Source organism: Saimiri boliviensis, chromosome 2 (genome assembly GCF_048565385.1).
Source record: "Saimiri boliviensis isolate mSaiBol1 chromosome 2, mSaiBol1.pri, whole genome shotgun sequence".
In the NCBI taxonomy this organism is placed as follows: Eukaryota; Metazoa; Chordata; class Mammalia; order Primates; family Cebidae; genus Saimiri; species Saimiri boliviensis.
In genome coordinates, this window is record NC_133450.1 from 78,155,899 (window position 1) to 78,170,494 (window position 14,596).

Below are 14,596 nucleotides of genomic sequence, written 5' to 3' on the forward strand. Positions count from 1 at the left end.
AGGCATTTTAACTTTTCAGCTGAAAAAGGTTATGTCAACGTGAAATATTATAGTACTCAAGAGTCAGGAGTTGATTGAATTTAACGGGTTTCCTTTTCATACTTGGGGAAAAATCTACGACTATATTTTAAAACCCTGTATGACAAATTTGAGAGCCTATAACTACTTCACATAGAATTTCCATGAGTATACAATAAACACATCATCAAAACCTCAAATATCCATTATTAGCCAGTCTAGTTGATGATGTTTTATAATTATAGATTCCCCCATTGATAGATGTCCAGAGAAAAACTGCAGTCTGCTTTTACTAAGCTGATAGCTGAGTTCCTAGGAGATCCTGACCCCGAGAACAAATAATCCTCAAAGAAATTCAGAGGCATTTATTTTGGTGAATCGCAATCAGTCATCAATAACTATTTATGGAATATCTGCAGGGTGCCTAGGCATTGAAGTGGCAAGAGACTTATTTGCTTCTTTCAAAGGATTTCTAAAGGAAGTCTGAGGACTTAACAAGAAGTCTTGAAAGATGCAAAGGGGTGTGTTCTTCTTTAACTGTCCCTACCAGGAATGAACAGAAGAGTCTGGATTTTAGAGCCTGGTGTCTAATCCCGCTTTGCAAGCGAAGACTCCACTGGTGCCAAGCGACAGGCAGGCTGGTGGGCAGGCATGGCACCACCACCGGGGGCTTCAGGACGGGTCCGGCCCTCCCCAGGCAGGTGCAGGGCTGGCTGCGGCCACGGCGGCCCTGACCCCCGCCCCCGAGGCGCCCCTCCCCCCGCACCCCCACCCCCCGCACCCCGCACACACCATCTCCCAGTCGCCCAGTCTCGATCGGTTCTCGCGAGATCCGGGCTACTGAGCGCTCGGGGCCTTTTCAAATCGGGATCCGTTACCGCTTCCCCGGCAGCCGCCATTGTCGCGTTCGGAGCCCCTTAGCGCAGGCGGCCGAGGCGGAGGCAGCGGCGGTGGGATGGCGGACGCCGACAAGGCCGAGGTGCCCGGGGCCACTGGCGGCGACAGCCCGCACCTGCAGCCCACGGAGCCGCCGGGCGAGCCGCGGCGAGAGCCGCACCCCCCGGAGGCGGAGAAGCAGCAGCCGCAGCACAGCAGCAGCTCCAATGGCGTTAAAATGTATTGTCTTTTCCTCCGGGGACCGGGGCGAGACGGGGAGCGGGGAGTCAGCCCGGGGGTCAGGGGCGGGGCTGAGCCTTGATGGGGGACAACCGCCCCCCCCACCCCACGCCGCCCCCGCCTGCCCCTGGCCATCCATCGGTTGCACGAAGAGCAGGTGCAGCTGGGCCGCTCCCAGGCCCTTCCCCGCCCGCCCCGGGCCTGGCCGCCTGCGGCCCCGGGAGCTTGGGCTGGGGACCCGGGGACCGGCGCGCCTCCCTGGTTTCTAGCCCGGGACAGCGGACACCCCCTCTTCCCTGACTTGAAAGAACCTTTGAGCAAAGCTCGGCGACCGCCACGGTTTGCAAGAAAATGGTCCCCTTCTAAGGGCCAGTAGTTAGTGTTCATCACTAGAGAGTATCTAGGGATGACATCATCGGACATTTCCTCTTAGCCACCGAGAACGTATTTAGAAGGAATATCCCTGGCTTCTTCCTGAGATTCACAAGTTTAGTGTTTTGTTGCTTTCTAAAGTGTATGTTCATTTTTAAACTGGTTTTTAGCGAGAGGAAGTTTAATAATGTGCTGTTAGACTGTATCCATTGTGTTACTCTGGAAGTGGCTAGACGTACTTTAAAAAGGGAAATGTGTGATGCGGGTGACTTCCCTTCCCACTGGATAATGTGCGTCAGCTGTGCAGAGTATTTTTTTTTTAAACTCAGTGTGCGATTATCTTAAATTTGGTATAATAGATGGTTAAGATTTTTTTTTTTCCCCTAAATGAAGGAAAACTTTTAAGGTTGCAGCTGTCATCAGGGCCTATAAGGAATTTAGTTGACCCCAATCCATAATAATTTCTAGCTCTAGGGAAATGTTATGCTCCCCTTTGTTCTTGTCCTGTGGGAGGAGATGAAGTTAAGTGCTTACTTTCATATGCCTACCTCCTTAAACCTGAAGTTGAAAGTTAATAATTTAGTGAAAACATCCTTTTCCCTCTCTCTTATGCCTCAGAGCAGAAAGCAATAGACATAGGCTCACAGTAAAATAGGCAAGGGAAAAAAGTTTTTCTGACCTTTGCATAAAAATGTTTGAAACAGTATTGTAAAACCTGGACCAGTTGGTGGCAGATAACATGGGGTAGCTCTCCCCAGCTCTGTGACGCTCTTGCTCTCAAATGAGTTTGAATATGATCAGCAGCAGCTTTTAGAATAGAGGTGCAGGTATAAGAGATTGGAACTTAGTGGAGTTTGTTCCTGGATGGAAAGTGGTGCGCTTCAGTACTTGAGGAACCAGAAAGCGAATGAAACGCTTTCTACCATGCTTGTAAAAAATGTGGGCTTTCGGGGATATGGCATTAAAAATAGAAATGAAAAATGGTGGAATGATAAACTTAAAAATATGTGCCATTAGTTCATATTTAAACATGAGTGTACATGCCACCTTTTCTCCTGAACAAAAAGTGCAGCCCTGAATTACAGAGAGAAGCCCTCCTAAACTTGGGTATGATTAGTGTTAATATAGGGGAAGTTTGGTATCTAAACCTCCATCAGATTCTCCAGTCCCTTGTAAAGTTTCATTGTCATTTAGCAAGACTGAAAAAAAGAGAGGAGAAAGGTTGAGAAAGAATCCTTTTTTAATTTTGGAAGAGAAAAATATAAGGTGAGGAAATGAACAAATATTACTGGTAAATACAGATTATTTCCATATTGCTTATAATTCACCTCTTTCCCTTTCTCTTTTTCTAGAAATTGACTTGAGTCCGGTTTACTCTCAGGGATTTCTTGTACTGTCTATTCCATAAGAACATATATTATGGTCCAGCATGGGTCATTCAAACTGAATAACTAAGGGACCTAGATGTTTTTTTTTTTTTTTTTGACTTTGTGAACTATTAGGATTGGATAACCCCAATACATAAACCTTGGGTTGATTACTCTATGCTTTTAATAAAAATAATTCATTGTCGATTATGAAAATTACCATAATATTGCCCTAAATCATATATTGCTTGGAATCGAACAGAGTACTGCTTGTCATCAGGATTGAAATAACATTTGCTGATGTTAATCCATGGTTACTGAGGGTGGGAGACTACTATGTCTTACTCTTCTTTGTGTTCTTAAGGCCTAGTAAATGTTTGTTGAAGAATTGCAGAAGTGAACTTTTATGCTTATGAAACTTATATACAGAGAATTTAGTTTGCTTATTCAAACCTTTAGAAAAGATCTGTTTCCTAGCTATAGTCTTCTTTTTTAATGCCAAGTGTTATACTAGCTGTCCTTTTCTTCAAAATGAATAGGAGGGAAAAGAGCAGTGTTTTTATAACTTCATTAATCATGTGTAATTAATTAAAACTTTTGAGTGTATAGAGATTGAGAGTTATATTAGGGTACTATAAAATACTAAGCATTGGAGCAAGGTAATGTGTTCTTTAACTGAGTGATATTTATCATATTAGGAACAAAGACTAGAACTGGGCTTGATTTTTACGCCCCAGCTTTATTGAGGTAAATTGAAGAAAATTGTATATTTTAAAGTGTACAATGTGATGTTTTGGTATACAAATAAATTGTGAAATGATTGCCACAATCAAGCTAAATAACATACCCATTACCCCACATAATTACCATATTTTTTGGTGTTGCAAATACTTAAGATCTACTCTCTAAGTAAATTTCAAGTATACAGTAAATACATTACGTTAACTATAGCCACTATACTGTACCTTAGATCTAAAGAACTTACTCATCTTGTAACTGAAAGTTTGTGTCCTTAGCATATCTCTCTATCCCCTGCTGCCCTTCACCTCTGGTAAACACCCTTCTACTCTCTGCTTCCGAGTTTGACATGTTTAGAGTCTGTGTATAAGGGAGATCATGCAGTGTTTATCTCTCTGCGTCTGGCTTTTTTCACTTAGCATAATGTCCTTTAGGTTTATCTCTGTTGTTACAAATGGCAAGATTTTGTTCTTTTTGTATGGCTGAATAATAATATTCCAGTGTGGATGTGTTGTATATATACAACAGATAATATGTTTCATGTTTTCCTTAACCATTTATCTGTCAGTGGGCACTTAGGTTGTTTCCATGTCTTGGCTATTGTGAATGATGCAGTGAATATGGGAGTGCACATATCTCTTTGAGATATTTTCCTTGGTTGTATGCCTAGATGTGGCATTGATAAATCATATGGTAGTTCTGTTTTTAATTTTTTGGGGACCCTTGATGTTGTTTTTCATGATGTCTGTACCAATGTATATTCCCACAGCAGTATCTAAGGGTTCTTTCTCCACATCCTCAGCAATACTTGTTATCTTTTGACTTTTTGATAATAGTTATCCTAACAGGTATGAAGTGATATTGTGGTTTTGAGTTGTATTTCCCTGATGATTAGTGGTATTGAGCACTTTTTCATATACCTTTTGGCCACTGGTATGTCTTTGGAAAAATGTCTATTTGGGTCCTTTTCTCATTTTTTCATTTGGGTTGCTATTGAGTTGTATGAGTGCCTTATGCATTTTTAATATTAATCCTTTATCAAATATATGTTTTGCAAATGTTTTCTCTCATTGCTTAAGTTGCCTTTTTATTTTGTTGATTGTTTCCTTTGCTGTGCAATAACTTTTTACTTTGATATAGTCCCAATGGTTTACTTTTGTGTTGTCTGTACTTTTGGTGTCACATAAAAAAAAAAAATCATTGCCAAGACCAGGGTCATGGAGCTTTTCTCTTGTGTTTTCTTCTAGGAGAAAATGGATTAAAAATTTAAAACAGAACACCTAAAACCATGTAACTACATGTGTTTTTTGGTTTATGTGGGTATCTAGTTTTACCAATACAATTTTTTGAAGAGACTGTCCTTTTTTTCATTGAGTTCTTTTTTTAAATATACTTTAAGTTATGGGGTACATGTGCAGATTGTGCAGGATTGTTACATAGGTATACACATGCCATGGTGGTTTGCTGCATCCATCCTCCCGTCATCTATATTAGGTATTTCTCCTGATGTTATCCCTCTTTATTGACTGTTAATTCATTCAAAAATTACAGCACAGTGTTACATGCATTCACTATTTGAGGTGCTGCTGATACCAAAGCAGATAGTTTTTGCTCTCATAGATGTCAAAGCATATAGTTTTTGTTTGGTGTCACATAAAAAAAAAAAAAATCATTGCCAAGATCAGGGTCATGGAGCTTTTCTCTTGCATTTTCTTCTAGGAGAAAATGGATTAAAAATTTAAAACAGAACACCTAAAACCATGTAACTACATGTGTTTTTTGGTTTATGTGGATATCTAGTTTTACCAATACAATTTTTTGAAGAGACTGTCCTTTCTCCATTGTATATTTTTGGTGCCTTTGTCAAAGATTAGTTTACCATATACTTGGGGATGTATTTTTGAGTGTTCTGTTATGTTCATTGGTCTGGAATGAACATACAGTCAAAAGTGTCTGTTTTTCTGCCAGTACTGTAAATTTGTAATGTAACTTCAATCAGGTAGTGTGATGCTTTTAGCTTTATCTTCTTGTTCAAGATTGCTTTAGCTGTTTGAGATCTTTTATAGTTCATACGGACTTCAGGAATTTTCCCATTTCTGTGAAAAATGCCGTGACAATTTTGATAGTGATCTTGAATTTTGATAGAGATCACAAGGTCATTTTGAGTAGAAAGGACATTTTGAGAATATTAATTCCTCTGATCTGTGAACATGGAATATCTTTCATTTGTATTATTTTCAGTTTCTTTCATCATTGTTTCATAGGTTTTCAGTGTATAGCTCTTTAGCTTACTTGGTTAAATTTATTTCTATATATTTTATTCTTTTTGATGCTATTTTAAATGAAATCGTGTTATCTTTTTAGATAGTTCATTATTAGTGTGTAGATATGCAATGGATTTCTGAATGTTGACTTTGTATCCTATAACTTTTGACTTTGTATCCTATAACTGAATTTATTCTAATAGTTTTTTTTGTGGTGTCTTTAAAATTTTCTCTGAATAATTTTCTGTATAAGATCACATCTTCTGCAAACAGAGATAATTTTACTTCTTTCTCTCCAATTTGGTTGCTTTTTATTTGCCTAATTGCTCTGACTGTGACCTTTAGTACAATGTTGAATAGAAGTGGTAAGCATGGACATCTCTTTTTCCTGCTCTTAGAGGTAAAGCCTTCAACTTTTCTCTGTTAAGTATGACATTAGCTATGGGATTGTCATATAGACCTTTATTGTGTTGAGGAGCATTCCTTCATTGTTAAGTATGACATTAGCTATGGGATTGTCATATATGACCTTTATTGTGTTGAGGAGCATTCCTTCTGTACTAAATTTGTTGATAGTTTTTATCTTGAAAGGCTGTTGAATTTTGTCAAAAGCTTTTTCTGGATCTATTGAGATGATCATTTGATTTTTAAAAATTCTTCGTTCTGTTAATGTGGTATGTAACATTTATTGATGTATGTATGTCATCCTTGTATCCCTGGGATAGATAACACTTGATTATGGTGTGTGATCCTTCTAATGTGCTATTGAATTTAGCTTGCTAGTATTTTGTTGAGAATTTTTCATCTGTGTTCATCAGGGCTGTTGCCTGTAATTTTCTTTTCTTGTAGGATCCTTGTCTGGCTTTGTTATGAGGGTAATCTTGGCCTTATCAAATAATTTGAAAGAATTTCCTCATGTTTAGTTTTTTTTGGAAGAGTTTGAGCAGCATTGGTATTAGTTCTTAAATGTTTGGTAGAATTTACCAGTGAAGTTATCAGGTCCTGGGCTTTTCTTTGTTGGGAGATTTTTGATTACTGTCTCTATCTCCTTTGTTATTGGACTGTTTAGATTTTCTCATTTTTCATGATTCGGTCTTGGTGAGTTGTATGCTTCCAGGAATTTATCAATTTCTTCTAAATATAACAATTTGTTGGTGTATAATTGGTGATAGTAATTTCTTATGATCCTCTGTATTTCTGTGGTATCTGTTATAATGTCTCCTCTTTGATTTTGTAATATATTTTTTCTTCTTTGATTTGACTGTTCTTTTTCCCTCTTAGTCTAGCTTAATCTTTTGTCAGTTTTGCTTGTTTTTTCAAAAACCAACTCTTAGTTTTATTGATCTTTTCTATGGTTTTTCTAGTATACTTCATTTATTTTTGCCTTGTTTTTGTTACTTTCTTTTTTCTACTAACTTTGGACTTAGTTATTTTTTCTGGTTCCCTGAGGTATAAGGTTAGGTTGTTGGAGATCTTCTTTTTTTCATTTTTGAGACAGAGTCTTGCTCTATTTAAAAAAAAAAAGGACAATAGTGTGATCTTGGCTTACTGTACCTTTTGCCTCCCAGATTCAAGTGATTCCTTTGCCTCAGCCTCCTGTGTAGCTGGGATTACAGGCATGCATCACTACGCCTGGCTAATTTTTGTATTTTTAGTAGAGACGGGTTTCACCATGTTGGCCAGGCTGGTCTCGTACTCCTGACCTCAAGTGATCCACCTGCCTTGGCTTCCCATAGTGCTGGGATTACAGGTGTGATCCACCGCACTTGGTTTGGAGGTCTTATGTTTCTTAATGTAGGCATTTATTGCTCTGAACTGCCCTCTGGTAGTTTTCCTCTGGAACTAGAATTAATATTGGATCTCAGACTACACCATTGTACTTTTAAAATCACACATTAAAAGTGAATTTCTTCTTTTGATGTTGGATGTTGATTTTTTTCAAAAATTTATGTTATAATTTAGATAGGCATATTTGATTTTAAGAGTAGATAACATTTTTCTGGCTATTCTAGAGTTTTTAGGTACATTATAAAAGTGGTTGTGTAAATGAATAGTTTGGGAATTTAGTGGATGGAATTCTGAATGTAGTACCAGTATTTTGGAATTTTGTTGTATCATTTCCTTAAGAGTTTTCATATGTATTTTTACTTTCTCTTCCAAAGTATTTATGACTTAGAAATAGTTCAGAAATTAAATAATTATGGCTCAGTTTCTTAATAATTAGATCATCCTTGTAGCCTCTAAACTGGTATAACTTTTATAATTTTTTTCTTTTTTTTATACACTGGGAAGAAACAAGATAAATTTTAATTTGTACATCATAGATGAGCAGTTAGCATTATTTTTAAGATGCTTCTAACTGGGGAAAATGAAGAAATTGCTTTCTCTGATCATCTTTGAGGAAATATTTTAAAGAAGATATTATATATAAAGTTACTGTTTTTTAATGGAATTTTCAGATTGTTGTAAGCAAATATTTACAACATCTATGTAATCTCACCCAAGTCAAGCGTAGAACATTGTTAAGTACTTCAGAACTTTGTGTAATTTTCACAATTGGTTTAATCCAGGAAGAAAATAGTCAGGGGAAGGGGTATTTATCTAGAGACTATATAGCTATCTTCTTACTGAATAGAGTCTTAGTTACTTTACAAACATTCAATGAATTCATCTAAGCCTATTATATAAACAGGCCCTTTGGGAAATTGAAAAGAAAGGTTTGTTCTTCCATCTGCTGTACCCAGAAACCAGAGAAAAGGCCTTTGTGCCTTTTGGCTGCTTACTGCCATTTTCAAAAGTGCCAGTCTGTTCAGACAGGTAGGTACTTTCTAGAGTTAGACAGTTCAGAAGACTCCTCGCTAGGCTATGCCATTTCTGATGAAGGAATATGTTTGATAGTGAAGATGTCCCTTTCAAGGTCTTAAAAAAAAGATGGCAGAGCAAGTTTGACCCAAATGTCTCTTTCTTTATTCTAGCAGTTTTTCTGGCAACATCTGTGCTCAGATGAGTATGGATTCCTTTTTTTTTTTTTCATTGAGTTCTTTTTTTAAATATACTTTAAGTTATGGGGTACATGTGCAGATTGTGCAGGATTGTTACATAGGTATACACATGCCATGGTGGTTTGCTGCATCCATCCTCCCGTCATCTATATTAGGTATTTCTCCTGATGTTATCCCTCTTTATTGACTGTTAATTCATTCAAAAATTACAGCACAGTGTTATACGCATTCACTATTTGAGGTGCTGCTGATACCAAAGCAGATAGTTTTTGCTCTCATAGATGTCAAAGCATATAGTTTTTGTTCTCATAGAGTTTACATACTGTATTTGTGTCTGTGTTACCTACAAAGAAGAGTAGTGTTCATGAAGTTCACTGTATTATGTAACAAATAACTGCTAAAGTTAGAGGTATGTGTGGAGCATTGCAATGTATGGATCAACAGAATTGCTTGGTTTAGAAGACTATTTAGAACTTGGCTCATTAAACTTGGTTTGTTGTCAGAATAATCCAGAAAGCTTAAAAAAAATTTAGATTGCTAGGTGTCATCCCCAGTGGTTTTATTAGTATTTTTTTTTGTGAAAAATTGCTTTAAAATGGAAGTTTTAATATTAAAATAGTTTTAAATTGACTAGAGCACTTACTTATTTAAAAGAAACCTATTGACTGGGTATGGTAGCTCATGCCTGTAATCCCAGCACTTTGGGAGGCTGAGGCCGGTGGATCACTTGAGGTCAGGAGTTTGAGACGAGCCTGGCCAGCATAGTGAAACCCTGTCTTTACTAAAAATACAAAAAATAGCTGAGTGTGGTGGTGCATACCTGTAATCCCAGTTACTTGGGAGGCTGAGGCAGGACAATTACTTGAACCCGGGAGGCAGAGGTTGCAGTGAGCCGAGGTCTCGTCACTGTACTTCAGCCTGAGACAGAATGAGACTCTATCTAAAAAAAAAAAAAAAAATCTATTATTTGTTTTGTAAAAAAGACTCATCTTGAAAAGTAAATTGCATTTTAAAATATAAATTCGGATTTTTATCTATAGGGTTTAAGTGGATGCCTACATCTTTTGGATGGTTGGCATATGACATCATAGAGTTGCATTGTGATTACAGTGTTATAAATTAAAATTTTTTCTAGTTAAGTCCTCATTAAAAATCAGGTTTATAAACTTTTGGCTTACATTGCTTTTGTGCACTGCTTCTCTCCCACATTACCCATTCTCGGTAATATTATTAATGAAACTGCATAATTTGATGAAGTAACCTATTCTAGTTTATAGGTTAAAATGTAACATAAACTATTAGGATATTTTATAAATTTTCTATGTTGATCAAAATTGGGAATAGAAAAAAGTTTGAGAGCTGTAATTTGAACATATATGTATATAGATGTGAATATATAGACATAAGTTTGTATTTTAATTATGCTTCTAATTAAGGAAGGAGAACGTTCTGGGAAGAAACTATTAATCTTTAAGAGATGAACTTTTTCAGAGTATCATTGTGTAAGTTAGTTTTTTAAAAAATTTTGAATGATGCCCAGAAAGTTAGTTCTCCACTAAAGGCGGCAGTTTTAGATACCTTAGAGGTAAAATTATCTGCTCTCCCCTCTATTCCAGTCTAATAGCATTTATTAAGTAAGTAGTGTGACAGGAAAAACTAGGTGATTGATTGGATGCTTACAACTATTTAATGTGGAAAAAAATGAGGACTGTTAAATGAGAACTCAAACTCTTGCTTCAAAATGGCACTGGGTAATTTCAAAGTTCTCAGACTGATTCTCCAGCTACTTTGCTGAGGTCTAGCTTAGTGGAAGGTTTTATGAAGTGATAAATATGAAATATTTATTTAATATAGACTTCCATTCTTAGAAGTACAACTGAGGGTTTTTATTTGGTTGATTTTTTAAAATTCACAGGGAGAATGATGAATCAGTGAAAGAAGAGAAATCTGACTTAAAGGAAAAATCTACAGGAAGTAAGAAGGCCAATAGATTTCATCCTTATTCAAAAGACAAGAATTCGGGCACTGGAGAAAAGAAGGGTCCAAATCGAAACAGAGTTTTCATTAGCAACATCCCATATGACATGAAATGGCAAGCTATTAAAGATCTAATGAGAGAGAAAGGTAACTATCTCTGAAATAACCCACTGTTGGATAGTCTTCATATAGACAGGGGAGGGAACTACACAAACGTTTTTATTCCTCTGAGCCACACAGACTCAAAAAATTGATTTTTATTCCTTGACATGTGAATTAATCTTTTCTTCTTCTTTCACTTGACACAATTTCATTACAAGGTAGTATGGATATTTTTCTTTTTGCCATTTTGGTGGGATAGTATCGAGCCAGCATATGCATGCCACCAAGAATTTCGTTAAAGTGATTGCTTTGTCTAGTTGAAGTTTTTATAGATTTTAAAAGAGCTATTGCATTAGTTAAGCAATACATTTAGCTTGTTAAAGAATGAATAATAAGGTCTGATTATTTATTTTTTTTCCAAAAGCTGTTTTGTTATTATCTTGGTGGAGTCTGGAATCTGGCTGTGGAATTTATTTTGTTTGCCTTGTCATGACTGCCATGATGCTGTCTTTGCAGTTCTAAATTAAAATTGCATTACTACTGTTGCAATTTTGTTTTCAGAATAATCTGAAAACCTTCATCTTATATACATGGTTGGTTTTGGGGAAAAATAATTTTAATACTTGATCTTGTAAAAGTTAGTTTTGTTATCTCTTGAAAAATTGAGTTTCAACAGTCCTGCAAACTATGTACTTGGTTTTGAGGCTGATCTCTTCTAATAAATTTTTTAAAAAATTGCATTGGTGTATCTGTTGTAAGGTGACAACTATTTGATTGGTTTTATTCATTGACTTTATTTAGAAAGTGTGTGGCTTGCTGTGACGCATGATTTGTAAATTTAGTTTACTGATGGCAAACATGATTGAAGACATTCAGGTAGAAAGTCACCTTAAAACAGCTGTTGTGTGTAGGCTGACCAAAGTTATTTGAAAAGTGCTAATGTTGAAGTTTTTTAATATGATAGGCTAAGGGACCATTTGTATGTATATGTGCATTTGTTCACCAACTATATCATGCTGGCCAAAATATGATCTGTAGTATGAATTAGGTTAATAGGGTTGTTAGCTTTTTCTAGAGAATGTGGATGATGTACATTTCTGAAAATCAGTTAAATTTACATAGCCATTGATAGGAGGTATGTTGGTCTGGTTTTGATTGTTGGTGAATAATAGGTGCTTCTCTGTAGAGTTGTGCACAGGTGTGCAGTAAAGCAAGATATTGGTGTTTAAATGTATTGTTTCTTGGTATCTTCCTTTTGTATGTCTTATGTAGTTGGTGAGGTTACATACGTGGAGCTCTTTAAGGATGCGGAAGGAAAATCAAGGGTAAGTGCTGTGGGCAATAATCTGCTTGAGGTTTAAAAGTTCCTCAGCAGTTTACTTTTTGTATAATACTTGTACCAGTTTTTGGAAACTTAAGTTTCATTTTGTTTTACTTTATTATGCAAGATTTGAGGCTCTTTACCAGCAAGTGTGACAGTTTTACAAACCTAGCTGCCTGGAAGGGATGGGTTTTGAAAATACTCAAAAAGGGTATTCACTTTTCCAATGCTCTAAGGTAATACTTCTTCTTAGCCAATAAGATTTTAATATAGGATTTTTTTTGTTGTATTTAGATGTCTTCAAGGATACTTTAAAAGTCACTGAATTGTTAATATTCCTGAGTTTTTTGAGGAGCCTATAGCTTAAAGGTGTTAGGTCAGAATGTATTTTTGAAACTTTACTGTAAAGCTAAATTTGGTAGCCTGCAGGACTACATAAGAGGCAGTGCTCTGACCAATTGGTATGAATGACATTTATGATTATATTGACATAGAAGGAATTGGTTGATAGTATATTTTGATTTTTAGCAGCAAGAATGCAATATATTGAAGAATACAATGGAAAACTCTTAACAGTGTTTAATTTTATGTTAGTAAAACCAGTTGGGTGCATGATGAATAAAAACTTGTAATCATATTCAAATGGGATTTTGAGTGGCAATCACAGGGAATTATTCTTTAAAATAACTCTCCAAATTAATTTATTATTAGTTTATAGATGATTTTTATATACTTCCAACTGGGTGCTGTTAAATGTGAAGGTAGTTTTAATCTAATAGAAAACTTGTTAAAAATAAAATTAATATTTATTTGCTGTATTGATTTTAATAGAGTTGAAAAATATGTTGTAGATGACACATCTTTTGAAAATATTTGTAACTATGTAAGAATAGGTATATTGGAGCCTTTAGTTATTTCCCTGATTTCCTGTTGATATAATTTGTACAGTGACATTAGTTTTAACTTAAAGAAAAGTCACCTAAAAGTAAAAAATATGCTCCAAGCTTGTTACATGCTAGATTCTCCTATCTTCAGTAGATACATTAAAAAATTTATAGAAACTTTATGGTCACTTGCCTGTTATGTTCTGGAAGTATAAAAGATGAAAAGTGATTGTACCATATTATTAATTGCTTTTAATGATTGAAATGTTAAAATTTATTAACTTCATGTACTGATCTAAAACTTTTTTTTCTTTTGCATATTTTGACAAATCTACCTGGATATAGGGTTGTGGGTAAGAAATTTTTTCTTTAAGTATTTTAAGTCAAATTAAACTTTGATTGGAAAAAAATTAGTAGATAAACATTTCCTATAATTTTTTTCCCTATTAAGTGTGGTTGAATTCAAAGACGAAGAATTTGTAAAGAAAGCCCTGGAAACTATGAACAAATATGATCTTAGTGGAAGACCCCTGAATATTAAAGAGGTAAGATTTCTTATATTTGGAATTTAAACATTTGACTAGAAGGACATGATTTCCTTGGATTTTCAGTTTTGTTAATATATTTGCCTGACTACAATGTTGTTTTTAAGCATAGGTGGTTATTAACGCATTATATATTGATGATAGTTTTACTTGTACATGATTTTATATTTACTCTTAAGCAGTTATCCTATATTTGATTTGTTCCAAGTTGTTAAAAATGGAAGCACATAATTAAAAAAAAAATTCAGGACCTAGAAATTCAAAGGGGATAAACTTTAGGTGCTGAGTTTATTTGGTACAGACATTTTCACAATTTTTAGATTTCGTTAATTTGAGAAACACAATATTTTTGTAATTGATAATTAAAGATCACTTAATAATGTAAAATTGATATTCACTTTTTATGAATATTACTTGCAAACTATACTAGATTAAAAATTCATAAAAATTATAACTCTGTTAGTGAAATTTGTAACTAGAAGTTTGAATCCCCTAAAATGGAAATGTCCTCTTTGTACAGAATTGTAGCAGTGTAAATAGGTTGACAGAAAATGACTAGAAGATACAAAAAATTTTACAGTTTAACTTTGAGAATGATTGGCTTGAATAGCACTCATCTTCATGTGTTCCTTTATTTTTTGGATTGTTGATCTTAATAGTCTAATTACAGACCTGTTACGAACATATCCTTGCTAAAGTCTGTGTTAAAAGAGATAGCTAGTGTAACTTTGGGAAACTGAAGATTCTATACTAATACTGATGTTAATCATTGGTTGTGGAGCAGTACTATCAGTTAGCCATGGCATTTAATAGTATAGTAATGATTTGATTCCTGGTTCCATCACTTTCTAGTGGTGTGTGTAGACATGCTACTTCATTTCTCTAAACCT

General features: G+C 35.4%; 1 protein-coding gene across 2 annotated transcripts in view; it reads left to right on the forward strand.

Moving 5' to 3' along the window:
- Positions 1–850: 850 nt before the first annotated feature.
- The window catches only part of MYEF2 (myelin expression factor 2), a 36,018-nt gene continuing 22,272 nt past the window's right edge, over positions 851–14,596 (forward strand). The window contains exons 1-5 of one of the 2 annotated variants that reach the window (XM_039468825.2): positions 851–1,134; positions 10,793–11,001; positions 12,229–12,281; positions 13,507–13,514; positions 13,613–13,706. In XM_039468825.2, the coding sequence (XP_039324759.1) occupies positions 974–1,134; positions 10,793–11,001; positions 12,229–12,281; positions 13,507–13,514; positions 13,613–13,706 (525 nt within the window). In that variant the 5' untranslated portion in view covers positions 851–973. The remainder of the gene's footprint in view (positions 1,135–10,792; positions 11,002–12,228; positions 12,282–13,506; positions 13,515–13,612; positions 13,707–14,596) is intronic. The other variant, XM_039468827.2, reaches the window with a different exon arrangement.